Genomic DNA, 17,385 nt, shown 5'->3' on the forward strand with positions numbered 1-17,385 from the left:
GGAGGGGACAAGGAGCGGGGGAGGCGAAGCGAGGCTGAGGGGCGGCGGCTGAGGGAATTGAGGGGGGGGGTCCCGAGGGGGGGGGCAGCGGGAGGATGCTGGAGGCGGCCGAGGCCGAGCTGGACGCCGAGGACCTGGTGCATTTCTCGGTGGGCGACCTGCCCAGCCGCGGCTACGGCGTCATGGGCGAGATCCGGCGGCAGGGCAAGCTGTGCGACGTGACCCTCAAGGTGCTGGGGGGGGCTGGGGGGGGTTTAAGGGGTTTTGAGGGGGCCTGGGGGGGATCTGAGGGGGTTTGGAGGGGATCTGGGGGGGCTTGAGGGGGGTTTAAGGGATTTTGAGGGGTTCTGGGGGGATCTGAGGGGGCCTGGGGGACCTTGGGGGGGTTTACCCCTAAGATCCCCCTCTTAGGGGGGATCTGAGGGGTCCTGGGGGGGATCTGAGAGGGTCTGAGGGGTCCTAGGGGGGATCTGAGGGTGTCTAGGGGGTCATAGAGGGGATCTGAGGGGTCCTGGGGGGCCTTAGGGGAGACCTGAGGGGGTCTGAGGGATCTTAGGGGGATGTCTGAGGGGTCTTGGGGGATCTTAGGGGGGATCTGAGGGGGTCTGAAGGGTCTTAGGGGGGATCTGAGGGGTCCTGAGGGGGTCCTGGAGGGGATCTGAAGAGTCTTGGGGGGGGTCTGATGGGTCCTGGGGGAGATCTGAGGGAGTCTGAGGGGTCCTAGGGGGTATTTGAGGGGATCCTGGGGGATCTGAGGGGTCCTGGGGGGGGTCCTGGGAGCCCCAAGAGGAGCCCTGGGGGGTCCTTGAGGTTGTGCGGGGACCCTGAGAGGTCCCTGGGGATGGAGGGGGGGGATCCTGAGGGGTCTTTGGAGGGGCTATGAGAGATATTTGGGGTTTTGGGGAGCTCTGAGGGGTCCCTAGGGTTGTAGGGAGAGAGCTGGGGGGTCCTTAGGGCTACAGGAGGGGTCCTGAGGGGTCGCTGGGGGCCTCCCTGACATTCACCCCGCAGTGGGATTGCTCAGGGAGGTGTCACCATCCGACTCAGCTCGAATTGCCCCTGCAGAGCAATCCCTGGGGAAAACGCTCCCTGGAACTGCCCATTTGCTGATTTTTATCGCAAATCCTGGCAAAACGAGGCACCTTGAGCCGCTAACTGCAGCGGGATCGGCGCTGCCTTGGCCCCGCTTGCTGTTCCCCTCCTGCTGTTAGGTTTTGTTCCTCCCTCTCCGGGAGGGCATGGAGCCTGGCAGCTCTGCAGAGGTTTAAAATTGGTTTTAAAATCGGTCTGGTTTGCTTAAAACGAGGCTTAGCTTTCTCCTCCGCCGGGATAATTTAGCAGAGATCCCCAAAACAGCCCACGCAAGCTCAAAATCAGGAGGCAGCGTTGGTATTCCGGCTTCTTTTCATTATTCCTCTTGGAAATTCATCCAGCAGGGGCTGGGATCCCTTCCCCTTTTTGCTCACGTTGCCCCTATTTATTCCGCCTCAGCTCAGGGAAATCCTTCAGCCCTGCTCCCGCCTGGAAACCAAAACTCAGCAGGCTGCAGCCGAGCCGTGCCTCTCCCCCGGGGCTGCACGGAGCCACCCGGAGCCTTCGTGTGCGGCTGGTTGGGGCGACAAGGTTTGAGAAATCCCCTCCGAGATAGCTTTATTGATTAAAAAATCAGCTTTTTACCAAGCTACCTACACTAGAAGAGCTCTGGCTAATTAGGAAGGTCTCAAAAAACAACTGCTAGCCTGGCAAATGGTCTTTCAAGCTGCAGAGGGGGGTTATTATTTATTTTATACACCATCCAAATCAGCCTGACAGGTGAGAATCCTGTTGGCTTCCCGTAAAGAGCCTGTTTGGACCAAATTTTCCGAAGCAGGCTGCTGGTTTGAAAGTCTCCAGGCTCCAGCAGATGCACAGGAGAGCTGCTGCCAAGCAGAGCAGAGGTGGAGGAGCCTCCCTTGGTCCCGCCGGGGCAGAGAAGTGGAATTCCAGGCGGCTCCTGCGGCTTCAGCAGTCCTTGAAAAGCTCGTCCCTGGCTGCCCCGTGGACGTGAGGGCCTGTTTTGGGGAGATCCCGAGCACAACGAGGCTGTCGCTTCGTTCGAGCAGCTGGCAGATGTGAAAATCAGATAATCTCGGGTGTACCCAAAGCCTCTCTGCTAAGGTCCTTACTTAAATCTTGTCACCCAGGAGGAAGGAGCTGCTTTGGATTATTGGAGCTCTTCGCTCACCTCTGTCCCCACGTCCCAGCCGCTCTCGCTGCTCTTCCCTTATATGAAGACGAATATTTTTAGAGCCTCACGCAGGCACTAAACCTGAAGCCTTCGCAGAACCCACGCGTTTCTGTGCCGAGCCTTTTCCTCGGTGCCCTCTGCCTGGCAAAAATCTCGCCACGATGCCTTGGATTCCCACTCTGAGGCCAAATCACGGCGTGTCAGGAAAGATGAACATTTCTTAAAAAAAAACACATCTCTTTGCAGCAGAGAGCTCGAGAGACTTCTCAGCTCTGCAGCGTAACGAGAACAATAGATGCCTTCATGCCACCTACACCACTTTGCTGCGGAGGGAGCTTCGGCGTGCCCTGCGACTTGCTGAGGTTTTTGGGGTGTGGGAGCGTGAGGGAGAGCGTGCATCCTATTAAGCAGCCCGAGGAAGGGAATTCTGTCACGTTCGTGGTGGGAAAAGATGCTCTGCGAGCAGCGGTGCTGCTCGTGCCTCTGGTAAACGGGTTCAAACAGGTTCTTGTGCCTTAAAAGAAGCCTTCAGGCTTCGGGAAGCCTTTTTTTTTGCTCGGGCTGGGGAAGGGGTGGGAGTGCTGCCCCAAGGAGCTGCCCTCCGGCCTCTTCCCAGCGCCCCTGCTGACGTGGAGTTCCTGGAGTATTTCTCTTCTTTGACGCTCGTGTAAACAGAGTTGTAACAGCTCTGCTGATCCGTGGTGGGGATGCGATTGCATCCGAGCAGTTTCGTTTGAGCCTGGAGATGGGCTGCAGCCCCTCGGAGTGCCACGTAAACGCGCCGATCTGTGCTTAACCCAACGGCAGCGCCTGGTTTCTGTAAAACCACAGCCACAAAATGGTTTGGTAGGGCAACCAAGAGCTTCAGCTGAAGGCTGACATCCCCAACTGAGGTTCTGGTGATGTGAGAGGGGCTGGACCCCGAAAGGCAGCCCAGGTTCTCAGCAGCTCATCCTATGGCATTAGGTGGGCGATTGAAACCTCAAGAAGGGAGCTGCTGCTGCAGGAGACCCCATCTCGCTCGCTTGGAGCAAATGCAGCTGTGTAGGAACGCAAAACCAAGAGGAAAATCGTTCCTTTGAGGCAGCTGGTGAATGTAGGAAGGGCAGTTGGTTCCCAGTGCCATGCTGCCGAGCGAGAGCTGCTCTGCAAAAATCAAAACAGGAACTGAGCAGGCCGTCCCTGTGCCTGCGTGAGGGCAAAAACGGGGTTACTCAACCCCACAAAGCTTTTTCTACTTCGTTTTTAGTGTTCTGCTGGTACTTCTGGAGCTGATGGGCAGGTCTGTGGTGGGTTTGGGGCAAATGGAAGCCCAGTGTGGAGCTGATGGCAAGAAGGGCACGAGCTGTGGTGGCAGACCTGCTGCAGACATAGGAAAGCACGTTGGTTCCCTCAGGAGGGAAGCAGATCGTTTAGCTCCAGAGACGAGGAGCATTTATTGAATCATAAGTGAGGCTGAACGGAGGGGATGTGTGCTGTCTGCTCATCCCCTCGAATATTTCTCCTCCTGGGTAGGAAAACCAGGGCTCGAGAAATTCAGCCCTTCCTGTGGGACTTGTGAAGCGGCGATGGTACGGCCATAACGCTGGCTTCTTGACCAGAGATCCCGATTTAGAAATCTCCCTTGGGGCCCTGTATCATTACGTGAGCAAGTTAAAAAAATAAAAAATAAATAAAATGGAAAAAAAGTGGAGGTTTAATCGTGCCCGGTACCAGGAGGCAGCCACCTCAGCTGGTGGCGGTGGCAGCGTGGAGCCGGCCCAGCTTCTTGCTGATGCAGCCCCTGTGGGCAGGGGCTGTGCCTGTCCCCCTCCTTTCCCCTGCTAGGCCAGCAGAAACCCATTCCCTTTTTCACCCAGCTCCTTTCGGTTTTATTTCCTCCATCTGCGAGGTCAGGCAGGGGCAGCGTGTGGGAAGCTTCGGGGCCTGTGCGAGGCCTGCGCGAGGCCTAGCCCCGTGTGGGGAGCCCAGGTCCCTCCTGCCGCAATTAAAACACACTCCTAATCAATTAAAACACACTGATTAGTTCAAACCCTGCCTTGTGCAGGACCATCCCTGGTTATCTTGCCAAAGGGGGCATTCCCCAAGGTGAAATCCTCCCCTTGAAGAAGGGTGGAACAAGCCCAGGAGGGCGCCTGGCTCTCAGAGCTGCCCGGTGCTGCCCACACAGGGTTTTCCTTCCCTCTAATGACACAGCCTAATTAACACGCCTGGAATCCTGCTGAATGGCTGCAGATGATTGCTTTTGTCATAACTGGGTGTGTTGTTTACACCACGGCCATTTTGGGGGACCAGGGATGTCCATCCCTGATGCTGTGCAGCCCTTGGAGATGGAGCACAGCTCCACAAAGACACTTGAAAATGTGCTCATGTCCCGTGAAATTGGGGTTTGAGCATGAAACACCTCTCGTGTGTGGCCTTTCTGCCTTTCCTAGGGAGAGGTGCAGGCAGTGGAGACAGAATTTGACGTCTGTCCATCAGAGAGGCGAGGCAAATCAAGGCTTGTGCTGCCAGCAGGACGCGGAGGTCTGGAGCCGCGGCCACGGACTTGTAAAAACGAAGGCTTGTAAGAAGGGTTGGCCTGGTTCAATTAGGATATTACCACTGATTGCCTGCATGCCATGGTCCTCCAGTGCTGCTCAGGGTGACAGCACGGGGCGTTTTGTCAAACTGGGGGCTTGCACCAGGGTTTAGGTGATGTCCAAGGCACAGATCTGTTTTAAAAATAAATTTAAGCCTGTGTCGCTTTTGTGCTTTATGGTTATTTTCCAAAGCAGAGGGTTTTTCTCCTCGTTGGCTAGCATGGTAGGCTTGTTTTGAATAAACTTAACACCAGTTGCAACAGCTGGTTAACTTTGGTTATAAGGTTAAATTTGGTTATAAATCGGGTCATATCTAGGGGATAGCAGCTTGCGTTTGAAGCAGGTATATCTGTAGCATTTAATACACATCCAGTCAGCTTTAATCCTACTTGTTATTTAAAAAAAAAGTGAAATGACATTTGAGTAGCTGTGATTTTTGGCAAGTTTGTGTCTGGGTGGAAGCAGAATTCAGCTCTGTTTTTCGTGCCCACTTCAGTAGTTGCTCAACCACATTCCGCGCTGCCTGGACGGGAAGGCTCACCCGAATACATCTTGTACTTATCTGGTAAAGCAAAGCAACGCGGCTGTGGGGCTGACTTCTTGCCAGGCACCACGACATCTTCCAACGTTTTAGAGATAAGACACTTTATTCTTTAATGTTTTGAGCCTGGCAAGTATGGGCAGCAAAAAGAGAGCTTCCCTGTGTCTGTCCTGTGCCCGCTGGGCTCTCATCCTGCCCCGTGCTCAGTGGTTCCCAGCGCCTTAGTCTTTTGCCTTAATTCCAAATGTTTTCAGCAAAAACCACGTGAAAGAAACACGTCTCAGGTGTTTACTCCTCTGGTTTTATCCAGCAGGTCGGACGTTTGGGACCCACAGGCAGGGAGATGGGCAGTAGAGGCAGGGCTGTGTTTTCAAGGTAACCATAAAACCCCAAACAGGCAAGGTTTTTGCTAACGTGCTGCCTAGACATGAAAGGGCAACGAAGCTTTTTGCAGAGAAGAGAAGGGCTGCTTGGATGGCCCGGAGAGCAGAGGACCTGCTGTGCCAGCTTGTTTGTCCCAGCCAAACAAAGCTGAAAAAGGAAAACTCCCGAAAGTGGGAAAACTGAGAAGTGCTGAAGCGGGAGAAAAGGGCAGTTTGGTACAAGCTCAGGTAGGAACTAGTGTGAGTCAGGTCAGCCTGGAAATTAGAGGGGAAAAGAAAAAACTGTGAACCAACGGAGAGGGGTAATAATCAGAGCTGCGCTACTGTGAGGAGGACAAAATCTTGCACAGCATCTGGAGCTTGTGCACGCAGCTGAACAATGATTTACATCAGCACGGGGCGCCGTGGTTGTGGTCTTTGTGAGCAGTTTGGGGTTGACCCTGCTTCATCCCGCCCAGGTGAGCTGCCACGGTGGCTTAAAAGGAGGCTGGAAAACCAGATTCAAAAGTCTGATTTTAAAAGACACCGTCAGCTGTCTCACCTTGAAAAATTGTCCACAAAAACCCTGGAAATTGTCTTTCAGCCCTCGGTTACTGCTGGACAGGCAGAGCTGTGCTGCAGCGATTCATCCAGATGGTTTGGTTGGTGGTGGATGGTGCTGATCTTCTCCTTCCCTTTTTTTTAATTCTCCTTTAGGTTGGGGACCACAAGTTCAGCGCTCACCGGATCGTGCTGGCGGCTTCTATCCCGTACTTCCATGCCATGTTCACCAACGACATGATGGAGTGCAAGCAGGATGAGATTGTCATGCAAGGGATGGACCCCAGGTAACTTCCCGGGCACCTCAGCGGGTTTGATCCTGACAGAGTGAGTGCTTTGTAGGGCTTGGCATTGTACCTGCAAGGCTTGAAGCCTGTCCTCTCCGTGAATTGCACCAGGAGGGATTTCTCTCAGCCGTGTCCTGTGCTCAGCTGATGGAATTGGCTTGAAATCATTTATTTTTTGCCTTTTCTGCCTTTTGTTCAGCGCGCTCGAGGCTCTGATCAACTTTGCCTACAACGGTCACCTGGCCATAGACCAGCAGAACGTCCAGTCGCTGCTGATGGGGGCGAGCTTCCTCCAGCTGCAGAACATCAAGGATGCTTGCTGCACCTTCCTCAGAGAGAGGTAAGGGGCTCACCCTCTGCAGCAGAAGGGTTTTAATTACCTCTGCCTGCCCCGGAGGAGGCAGCACGATGAGGCTCATTGCTCCTCTTACCTATAAATTTGTGGCTTGCAAGGTTCTGGGGACAGCGTAAGGCTTTGGCCAGCCAGGGGAATTAAAACCTAAAGCAAAACTGGATCAACATTTCCCTTTTTAGAGTTAGAATCACCGAATTGTAGAATATCCTGAGCTGGAAGGGACCCACGAGGATCATAAACTCCTGGCACCACGCAGGTGTACCCAAAAATTCAGACCCTAGCCCAGCACGATGATGTGTGTGCCCCTAACAAACCCATCACAGCACGTCCCCTGCCTGCTGCTGCCCGTAGCAAAGGGGAGGATCGGACTCAGTGAGGCATTGGATGGGAATCTCTGGCAGCGTTAAATTGCTTCCAGTTTTTCCAGTCCCCTGGCTGGTGTTTGCCTCCAGTTTCATTCCAGCAGCGTGATCTGGAAAGCGAAAAGCCGGGTTATTCCTTGGGAACATCCCGCACGCAGCTTCAGGCAGCGCCAGGAACCTGACCTGCTTCCCTTGCTCCCCAGCCTGGTTCCCCTCAGCTGCTCTGTGTGTCCGTGGTGGACATTAAACACAAATCCCAAACGAATGCAACGTCTCATCCAGCTGTTATTTCACTTCCAAACAGAGGTGTCCTAGAATTTCGGTTTGTGGAGAAAAAAGCGTATTTCCTCCGTGTACAAAATGCTTCAATTTACAGTCCCAGGTGAATCCTGAGTTTCTGCAGGTTTAAAATCAAGTTATATAAGATCAGAGTGTTAAATTTTCCTGCCAAAACATTTTATTTGGGGCGCTGGATGTGACGCCAAGCTGGGAGGAGGTGGGTTGTGTTGCTTCAGGAGTCCCAGCGAGCTGTGGGTGGTTATATTTATATTTATAATAATTTATGATATATTTATACCTGGACTAAGCAAGGTGAGTTGTTTTCTCTGAGGTTTGGCTGCTGCAGTTAGCCCAAATCCACCAGGAGCCACAGGATGCCTGAAATTCATTCCTGGGTGTCCCTGAAGGACATTTTTGGCACTGAGCAGCTCTTTGCAGTGGCTGTGCTGGGATGAGCTGGGATCTGCAGCGCTGCTCCTCGCTGCCCAACCTCGCTGCAGAGGCAGCTTTGGTGAAAAAGCTTCCTTGTGGCAGGAAATGGCTTCGGGGAGGTGCAGCAGGTGCTGTTCTGTGGTGCTCAGGAAAGATGTGTTGTTTTCTGGGTTATTTGTGCTGTGTCCTTGCTCCCAGCTGTGTCCAACACCGGAATTACAAAGGTGCCAGGAGCCCAGAGAAGTGGGAGAGAGGGATTGCTTTGCGAGCCTCACGTTTCCCCTCAACTGACAACTTCTCTTAGTGCAGAGGCTCCTTGGCAGGTCCAAGGGGAGATTTCAAGTCATGGTTTCCATCCTTTGGCTCCAAATCTCCTTGCAGGTGCCTTCATTCTGAGCTGCAACCTTTTATTCTAAACCCTTCTTGGCAGAGGACACAGCTCCGCGTCTCCTCTGGTGCTTCGCTGAGCCCGTTTGCAATTCCATCCATCCTCCCGTTAAATTAAATTCAATTTTAATTTAATTTAATCTCCTTTCCCCAGGCTTCACCCCAAGAACTGCCTGGGCGTGCGGCAGTTTGCGGAGACCATGATGTGCGCCGTGCTCTACGACGCCGCCAACAGCTTCATCCACCAGCACTTCGTGGAGGTGTCCATGTCCGAGGAATTCCTGGCGCTGCCCTTCGAAGACATCCTGGAGCTCGTTTCCAGGGACGAGCTCAACGTGAAATCCGAGGAGCAGGTACCTGCGTGGCTGTTATCCTCCTCGGGGGGGTTTCTGGATGCTTGGTGGAGGGATGGAATAAAAATAAATATCCCATTCCCGGGCTGAGCGGAGCTGGGAAGCTGCCCTGGAGTGTGGGAGCCCTGAGAGGAGGGCAGAGCTGTGCTGCCTGGCTTCTTGTCTGTGCTGGGAGAGTTTTTTTTTGCTCTGGGAAATGCCTGCTAGGGTTTCTTGGAGCGTAGGCTTCGCAGAATGTTGCATCGAGGTGTTTTGGTTCGCTGCTGACAGAGGAGGAGCTGCAGCTATGCCCTGCTGCTTCAGCTGAGGGTGAAGAGCTCTTACAGAGCTCCTGCTCCAGCCCAGAAGGTTCTGGAGGTGCGAGGAGTCTCCCAAGATTTTCTAACGAACGAATTTGGCATCAAAAAGCGCCTCTGGACAGGCGTGTTCCCAGAAAGCAGGGCTGAGCCGCTTCAGGACGTGTCGGCAGCCTCGCCAACCTGTCGGTGCGGGGCTGGCAGCCTGCAGGAGGAGCAGAACCTGTCCTTGAGCCAGAAAAAGCCGTCCTGCCCTTTCCGAGGAGGTGACTAACCAAAAGCAGCGCTGCCACTGCCTCCCTGCAGGGAGATGAGCTCCCCGTGGTCCCGGGGAAGAAGCTTTTTTTGTGCTGAAAGCTTCAGGAGAGGTGACGTGGGAGGCTCCAGATCTGCTCCATCGGGGAAAAACTTCATAATTCTGTTCTGGGCTGCTGTGGGCTTTTCTCCACGGCCCCAGGTTGCAGTACAAGACACCCAGAGGGTGGTGAGGTTTGGTTCAGAGGCCAGCTGAGCTGAACCTGTGGCCTCTCTCTCCGGGGACCACAGAGGGAGCTGAGAGAGCCCAGATCGGCTGTAGGCATCCATCGCGTGCTTAGCTAAGGCTGGAAAAACTGTCTCCATCAAAACCGCCTGCTGGTTTTCAGAGAGCAGCACCGTGCTCTCTTCTTTCTTCACAGGTTTACTGGTTTTTAACACTTTAAAAAAAAAAATAATTGCATTTTGCCTGACAAAACTCTTCCCAGCTCAAATCTTCCTGCAAATGACAACCCGCAGCAGTAGGAACTCGGGAGGGGAAGGGGGGAAAAAGCCAAAAACAAGCCCAAAATAAAATCCACCTTCCCCCACCTCTCTTTGGGCAGGTGTTTGAAGCTGCCTTAGCCTGGATCCGCTACGACCGGGAGCAGAGGGAGCCCTTCCTGCCCGAGCTGCTGGCCAAAATCCGCCTGCCCCTGTGCCGGCCGCAGTTCCTCGCCGACCGCGTGCAGCAGGACGACCTCGTGCGCTGCTGCCACAAGTGCAGGTGAGGCTTGGCGTGGGGTTTGAGCCCACGGGGAGGTAGCTGGAGCACGATGTGGCTGTCCTGGAGAGGGAAATTCATCCTCTTTGTGGATAGAGTGAAAAACTCCCCGGTTTTAACCTGCCAGCAGGGCATTCTGTCCAGACAAACGATAGCTGGGAAGTCAGTGGCTTAAATCCCCATCTGACTTCAGTCAGCTCTCATCACGGGGGAAGCCAGCAGCGACCAAATGAAATATTTCTCTTGGATTTCAGGGATCTGGTTGACGAGGCAAAAGATTATCACCTCATGCCAGAGCGCCGGCCGCACCTCCCGGCGTTCAAGACCCGTCCCCGGTGCTGTACGTCGATCGCGGGACTGATTTATGCCGTCGGGGGACTGAACTCAGCAGGTACCTTGCACATCCACTCCCAGACGAGGAGAGCTCTGTGGGTTTGCTGGTTAGGGCTGTGGGATTAGGAACTGAAGTGCTCCAGGTGGCTGTGCCTGTGGTTTAACATCTGCCCGCTAGAAATTCGGTGTAGGTCAGGCTTATTTAGGACGGCTCTTGTGTAAATCAGAGAATCCTCTCATATAACAATGCAGAACCTGGAGATGTGAAGCTGAATTGGTTAGGGTTGCTGCGTCAGAGCACAAAAAAGGGACAGAAAATGTTAATGAGATAATCTGTCAGTCTCAGATAACCTCGTTAACCTGGGAAACTTGATTTTAAAGCTGCTCGCTGATGAAGGATCCCATCAGTGGGTCCGTGCTGGGCTCTGCCTTGTGGGATTTCCCACTCTGCCTTCACCCCATGGGTGATTTCCAGGGAAGTTAACGTTCCCAGAAAGCAGAAGCACCACCAGCTGGGATGGAGCAGGTCTCTGCTGCCCCATTGAGGCTATAAAAGGCCCCACTTCCGCAGGCTGGGACTTGGCAGCCCTAATTGCAGCGGGGACGTGCAAGGTTTAAAACCCTCTACAAACCCTTTGCGTCGCAGGGTGCACTTCACAAAGAGCCTGCTTTGAAAAATTAATGTGAACGAGTAGAGATGTGGCTGGGAAATGCCTCTGGATTAATTTTGGGGGAGCAGAGGAGCTGCAATAGGATTTGTGAGAGCCTGGCTGCTTTCCCAGAGCCAGCCCCCTCCTGTTGGGGTCTCAGCAGCCACGATTTGCACCTCCGCTGGGCGACGGCGCAGCAGAGCCCGAGGACTGGGTCTCCCCCTTTTAATTTGAGTAGCAAATTTTTACGCAGGCGACTCGCTGAACGTGGTGGAAGTCTTTGACCCCATCGCCAACCGCTGGGAGAAGTGCCAGCCCATGACCACGGCTCGGAGCCGGGTGGGTGTAGCCGTGGTCAACGGGCTGCTCTACGCCATCGGCGGCTACGACGGGCAGCTGAGGCTGAGCACGGTAGAGGTTTACAACCCCGAGATGGATTCCTGGTCCAAAGTGGAAAGCATGAACAGCAAGAGAAGGTACGGGCTGTGAGAAAGGGGAGCTGGAGGGGTGAAAATGGGGTTTGGGGAAGGCTGGCGTGCCAAGGGAGAGAGGTTCCTGCGTGGAGAAGCAGCAAAAAAAAAACACACAGGGAGGAGAGGAGCAGTGTGGGAGCAGGTGAGATTCCCCTAACCATTTTTGGGGCGTTTGTGCTGAAATCTGGGCTCTGCTTTCTGGTCAGAGGGGAAAACTGTCAGCAGCTCTATAAGCTTTTATAAAAACCTCAAAGTGACACCTGTGCAGCACAGCACGGATCCACAGGAAAGCTTTTAATACCTGGCTAGGTTAAAAGCAGCTGAGCAGTAGCTGAGCTGTAATCTCCAGAGGTCTCTGAGCTCTTGGAGCACGAGGGAGTGAAACCAAACCAAAAGAGCGGAGATGTTCTGCTCATCAGGTCTGTAAAGGCTTCATCTGGAGTCCCAAAGGATGGGTTTAGAGCCCCATTTCTTCAGATTTTGATTCTAGATGTGGGTAAAGCACTGGTGAGCGCAGTGTGGGGATTCCTCCTTTTGCTGCCAGGTGTCAGGGTGCGCCTGATTTCCATCTCTGCCTCGTGCTGCCTCTTCTTCCCCTCGCAGAAAGCACAGGAGGATCGCAGCTGGAGAGGAGAGGAGTGTTTTTACAGCCCTCGGAGCGACACATCCAGCCAAACAGAAGGTGTTTGTGTCCTGGCCAGCCTCGGGATTGCTCAGTGCCTGGCTTTGGGAGCACAGCCCCTGTTATTTTGGTCAGCCCGTCCTCCCCAGCACAACACCGTGGCTTTTGCCGTGGCTGGACGTCCTCCTTGGCTTCCAGGGCTTTTTGCTGTGGTTTTCTTTCCCCCTCGTGGCTGCTCCCTGGGAGCTTTGCAGCACTTTTTGACCAGCGTGGTTTGCCTGCTTTGGTTTCTGTGGTCCGGGATGTTTTCTTGTTTGAGCTGCTGCTCTCACCCTCCTGCAGGGGAGCACAGAAACGAGCCCCCCGGGGCCCTTCTGGTTCTTATCCAGAGCTTTGGGGCTGGCTCGGAGGCAGAGTTCATCGAAATTCCTGGAATCCTTTCCAGGGAGATCGCCCACGGGGTTCATTTGTGGCAGGAAAGCTCCCTTTTTCCCCAGCAGCGAGGTTCCTGGGAGCTTTTCTCACGGCGAGAGGCAGTCCCTCTTCCACGGCGGGGCTGCTCAGCCTCAAAGGCAAGCAAATTGGGGGTCAGAAGCCCTCATGCACAGGAAAATCTGCCTAAATCTGCCCAAATCTGTTACTGCACAAACCCCTTGGCTCTTGCTGTGGTGCTGGGGCTCTGCTGTTGTCGCCAAACTTCTCCAGGAGTTTTTTTGTGACTTCATTTCCAAGGTCTTTACGGGCAGCCAGAACCACTGGGATTTTGCCCCGTGCCTGAATTACTCCTCGGGGTTTGGTTTTAATTCCTCCAGTCAGGAAAAGGGGGAAAAGGGGGTGTGCTGGTGATTTGTGTCAGGTTAAAGAGGGGTTTAACCACTACATCTGGTGTCCTGCTGCCTTCAGATCCATCCTGGTTGGGATGGGGACACCGCAGGCATCAAAATACCCCCTTAGCTGATCCCTCAGCCCTCCAGGTGCCTCGTGCGGGCTGTTCCCCGTGCTGAAATCACCCCGATCATTCATGGTGTGGGACCAATACACCCGGGAGGCAGCAAACGAGGCAGGCCGTGCAGATTTGCTGTGTTTTAGGCTGCGTGGCCCCCACCTAAAGCCACCCCCCGGGGTTCTGCTCGTTGCAGCGCGATGGGAACCGTGGTGCTGGACGGCCAGATCTACGTGTGCGGCGGGTACGACGGGAACTCCTCCCTCAACTCCGTGGAGTCCTATTCTCCAGAAACCAACAAGTAAGAGCTCTCTGCGCCCTGCAGCTTCTCCTCCTGCTGCTGCCAGCGACGTGGCACCGCTGGGAGATGAAAAAAACACATGGTGAGGGGTGTGAGGAGGTGGTTGAGTCCTCCCCGCAGGACTTGGCCTTGATGCAGGGAGGTGAAAGCAAAGATTTCAGTAAAAATAAAAATAAAACAGGCAGTGGAAGAAGAATTACCAAAAGCAGGTCCTGGAAAAGCTGACAGAGGTGCAATAATCTGGTGGCTGCGCGTGGAGAGCCCCTCCTGAGCTGTCTTTTCTCTCTCCCAGGTGGACGGTGGTGACCCCCATGAGCTCCAACCGCAGCGCCGCCGGGGTGACGGTCTTCGAGGGCAGGATCTACGTGTCGGGAGGGCACGACGGGCTGCAGATCTTCAACAGTGTAAGTCGCTTCCCAAAGGCTTCGTGCCGAAATCCATCTGCTGCAGGCAGCTGGGAGGTGAAGCTTCAGGTCGGGAGGGCTCCGTGCCCTCTCCCCACGAAACCAAAAATGCCTCGAGCATTTACACCGTCAGATTTTGGCCTTTCCAGAGCCTTTTTTCCAGCTCGGGAAGAAAGGAGCAAGCCAGGTACCCGCAGAAAATGGAGCTAAAGTGTCTCCTGTTCCCCACAAAATGGGACAAAAGCATCGAGTGCGTGCATTTTGTTGTCTCCCTGCTTCCTTTATTTTTTTTTAACTACTTTTATCCTGGCGTCCCTTGAGCTCTGGAGACCCAGATGCCAGGCGCTTCCCCTCTGCCTGTTTGGTGGCTTCATTTTCGGAAAGATTTTCTTAGAAATGAGCTTCGCAGCAGGGGGAGCTGCTGGTGCAAGGCTCTGCACGTTCCCCAGAGCAGGATTTCGTGGGGCACAGGGAAGGCTCCTTCAGTGTCAGGATTGGATTTGGCGTTGATGCGCTGCTCTCAGGAAGCAAGTTGTAATTCAGGGGTTTGCAGGGAGCAGCAATTTGCACTTCCACCTCGCTCAGGGGTGGGTTTTTGTCTGCAGCAGGCACCCCAGAGCCAAAAAATGACAGCTCTGCTCGTCTGGGCTCAGCCCTGAGCTGGCCACGTGTGGAGTTCCTGCGGAAGGGGTCCCTCTGATGGTCCCTGCAGAAGGATAAGGGGTGCAAAATGTTGGTGTTCTGCTTTTTGGGTCGTTTTGTTTTGCCTTGAGGGCACGCAGCCCTTCTGCAGCCACGCAGAGGAGGTGCTGGGCTCTTCAAAATGTGGAGGAGTTCCCTGCACAGGAGGAGGGCACGAAGCTGGGGTGCAGGACAGGGAGCTGGGGGCTCGGAGTGCACCAGGAGAGGTCGAGGTGTGGCCGTGGGGAATTGCAGCCACTAAAACCCACCTGGGAGCCTCGGAAACGTCTTCAAAAGCAGATGAGAGGGAGGGGAGGTTTAGGGGGGGAGTTTTTTTGTGGTCTGTGCAGCAACACCTCATTACAGACATTACAAAACCCAAAGGGGTGAAACCAAGGAACGAGAACTGGGAGCATCCCGACCCGCTGGGGGTTGCACAACAAAAACCGTCGCGGGGCTTCTGGAGGGTGCTGGATTTTTCGCGGGGGCTGCTTCCTGAACTCTTTGCCTTTGCGTTTCGTTTCCTGAACTCTTTCCCTTTGTGTTTTGTGCCTGCAGGTGGAGTACTACAACCAGCACACGGCCACCTGGCACCCGGTGGCCAGCATGCTGAACAAACGCTGCCGCCACGGCGCCGCCTCGCTGGGCAGCAAGATGTTCGTCTGCGGGGGCTACGACGGCTCGGGTTTCCTCAGCATGGCCGAGGTGTACAGCTCGGTGGCGGATCAGTGGTACCTGATCGTCCCCATGAACACCCGTCGCAGCCGGGTGTCCCTGGTGGCCAACTGCGGCCGCCTCTACGCCGTGGGGGGCTACGACGGCCAGTCCAACCTCAGCTCGGTGGAGATGTACGACCCGGAGACGAACCGCTGGACGTTCATGGCTCCCATGGTGTGCCACGAGGGAGGGGTGGGGGTGGGCTGCATCCCCCTCCTCACCATCTGAAGGAGGTTTGGGGGAGGTTTTGGGGGCTGCGCCTCCCCGGGAGAGCAGCTGAGAGCAGCTTCCCGAGGGGGTGGGCAAAGAGAAGTGCGGCTCCAGGTGCTCCGGTGTCATTCACAACCACACACAAGGTGACAAAACCATCCCCTGCCCCCTCGGCTTTTGGACTGAGGCTCCGGAAAGATCAAATTTTATTTTATTTTGGGGGGAATTAACGGTGCCAGCGCTTCTGTGGGCGCGCAGGGAGCCGCCCGCCGCCCTCCCCAGCGCTCCTGCGGCCGCGTGGCTGAGCAAATCCTTCCTCTCTCCTTGCTTGTTTTACAAATAGCACTGAGCCACGTCGGCCCGAGACTTTGGGAAGCGAAGCTGCGGGTTTGGGGGGGAGCAGCTCTGGTTGTGACACAGCAACGGCCACTTTGAGGACTCGGGGAATGCCCACGCACCTCTGCCAGCACCAAAACGGCCCTAAAACAGCCCTGACATCCCGAGGGGTTTGATCTTCAGCGGTGTTTGGCGTTGTCAGCTGCTGCTGGGCACCCCTGGACCTCACCCAGTTTATCAAAACAACCCAAACCCAGCAGCTCGGGTCCTCGGGAGCGCATCCAGGCTCTGTTCCTTGAGGTGCTCCTTGCGCAAGGCGCCGCTCGCCGCTCCCGGGGCTTTCTTCAGCTCGATGGGGAAAACCTCTCCGCAAGAGCCGCACGATGGAGAAAGGAGGAAGAGGAGAAAAGGGGGGCGGTTAAACCAGCCCCCAGCTTCGGAGGGGGAATGCCAAACGAAAATGACACTAAGCAACGGTCCCGGGGTTGCCCCAGCGGTGACGGGGAGCCAAGGTGGTGATCAGAAAGATGCCCCTAAAAGATCGGTGTCCCCTCGTCTGTCAAGATGAAGAAAATAAGAAAAAAAACCTTTTCCCTCCTGGTTTGCAGCTGGGATTTCCCAAAAAGCAGCCAGGAGGTGCGGTGGGATGGAGCCCCCCCAAACACTAACCCCACCGAGGGGCAGCCACGGGGGCTCGCATCCGTCTTGTGCCCAAGTTTTGGGGTTTTGGGGAGGTTTGGGGCACCCCCCAGCTCCCCCAGCCGAGCCCCTGCTTCTCCTCCATCCCCTCTTGGGATTTTTGGACTCGGGGTGTAAATGTGGATGTCTGTATATTCGGGTACTGTGGATATTTTAGGTCGAGCTGTCGAGCACTCCTCTGTCTCCCTGCACCCACGGACGGCTTCACTTGGGGGGGGGGGGGATTCCCGTGCTGCTAAGACACTTTAAAAAAAAGAAAAAAAAAAAGAAAAACACACAAAAAAAAGGAAAAATATACAAAAAAAAACACCTTGGGATCGGAGTTGCTTTCCAGGCTGCGCGTTGCAGAGCGGTGGGTGAGGGAACCGAGGCTCTCACGGGTGAGGAGGCGCCGCCGGCCCCGTGTGGGGCTCATTCTTTGGGGTTTTTTTTTGCTTTGCTGAACCAAAGAGAAAGGGGAGAGGATGAGGATTTCCAGCTTTGGGGGAGGAAAACTGGAAAAAGCCTGGATTTGGGGACATGTGGCTCGTGGTAGGGGGCAAACTGGGAGAGCGCGGTGCCAGCTCTGCCCTGCCCTGCTCGGTGCCATCCCCTGCCCCGTGGAAAATTAAAATATTTGACTTCAAAAAACCCATTAAAGATGTGTTCCTGCAGATGTTGTCGTGTGCTGGAGCCGGAGAGAGAGATGCGAGCAGCAATTCCCGGGCTGGGGCTCACCATGGGGCTCTGAGCCATTCCGGTAGGGGCCCGCCACCCTTTTTGGGATAAAACCAGCAAAAACCAGCAAAAACGCAGCGCCGGAAGGTTTCCAGGAGCTGCCAGGTTCGGGGATTTGCCGGGGCGGCCACCCCGAGCTGGCTCTCCAAGAAAAACACTGGCAACCCGATCCCTTCCCGTGCGTGGCGCCGTGCTGGAAGCCTCCCTCCTCGCTCCTCTCCCCTCATTCCTCGTTTTCGGACAACCCCAATGGAAAC

General features: G+C 55.0%; 1 protein-coding gene across 4 annotated transcripts; it reads left to right on the top strand.

The window, feature by feature from the left end:
* KLHL18 (kelch like family member 18) lies at positions 1-17,064 on the top strand. 4 transcript variants are annotated; one of them, XM_072033947.1, is made up of 11 exons: positions 1-230; positions 1,492-1,623; positions 6,430-6,560; positions 6,760-6,900; positions 8,530-8,728; positions 9,885-10,045; positions 10,297-10,433; positions 11,264-11,501; positions 13,260-13,364; positions 13,657-13,768; positions 15,008-17,064. In XM_072033947.1, exons 1-11 carry the CDS (start codon positions 96-98, stop codon positions 15,392-15,394), a joined length of 1,878 nt encoding a protein of 625 aa, XP_071890048.1. In that variant the 5' UTR covers positions 1-95; the 3' UTR covers positions 15,395-17,064. The 4 variants fall into 4 exon arrangements, with proteins under 4 accessions (XP_071890048.1, XP_071890049.1, XP_027306095.2 ...); XM_072033948.1 differs by having other exon boundaries at positions 2-230; positions 11,279-11,501; XM_027450294.3 differs by lacking the exon at positions 1,492-1,623 and having other exon boundaries at positions 3-230.
* The last annotated feature ends 321 nt before the right edge of the window (positions 17,065-17,385 follow it).

This window comes from Anas platyrhynchos, chromosome 2 (assembly GCF_047663525.1).
Source record: "Anas platyrhynchos isolate ZD024472 breed Pekin duck chromosome 2, IASCAAS_PekinDuck_T2T, whole genome shotgun sequence".
In the NCBI taxonomy this organism is placed as follows: Eukaryota; Metazoa; Chordata; class Aves; order Anseriformes; family Anatidae; genus Anas; species Anas platyrhynchos.

Bases quoted from the DNA above. Each gene is read 5' to 3' on its own strand.
- KLHL18 (XM_072033947.1), top strand. From the start codon at position 96: ATGCTGGAGGCGGCCGAGGCCGAGCTGGACGCCGAGGACCTGGTGCAT. The intron at 11,502-13,259 runs GTACGGGCTGTG...TGCTCGTTGCAG, and splicing joins AGCATGAACAGCAAGAGAAG to CGCGATGGGAACCGTGGTGC. The intron at 13,365-13,656 runs GTAAGAGCTCTC...TCTCTCTCCCAG, and splicing joins TATTCTCCAGAAACCAACAA to GTGGACGGTGGTGACCCCCA.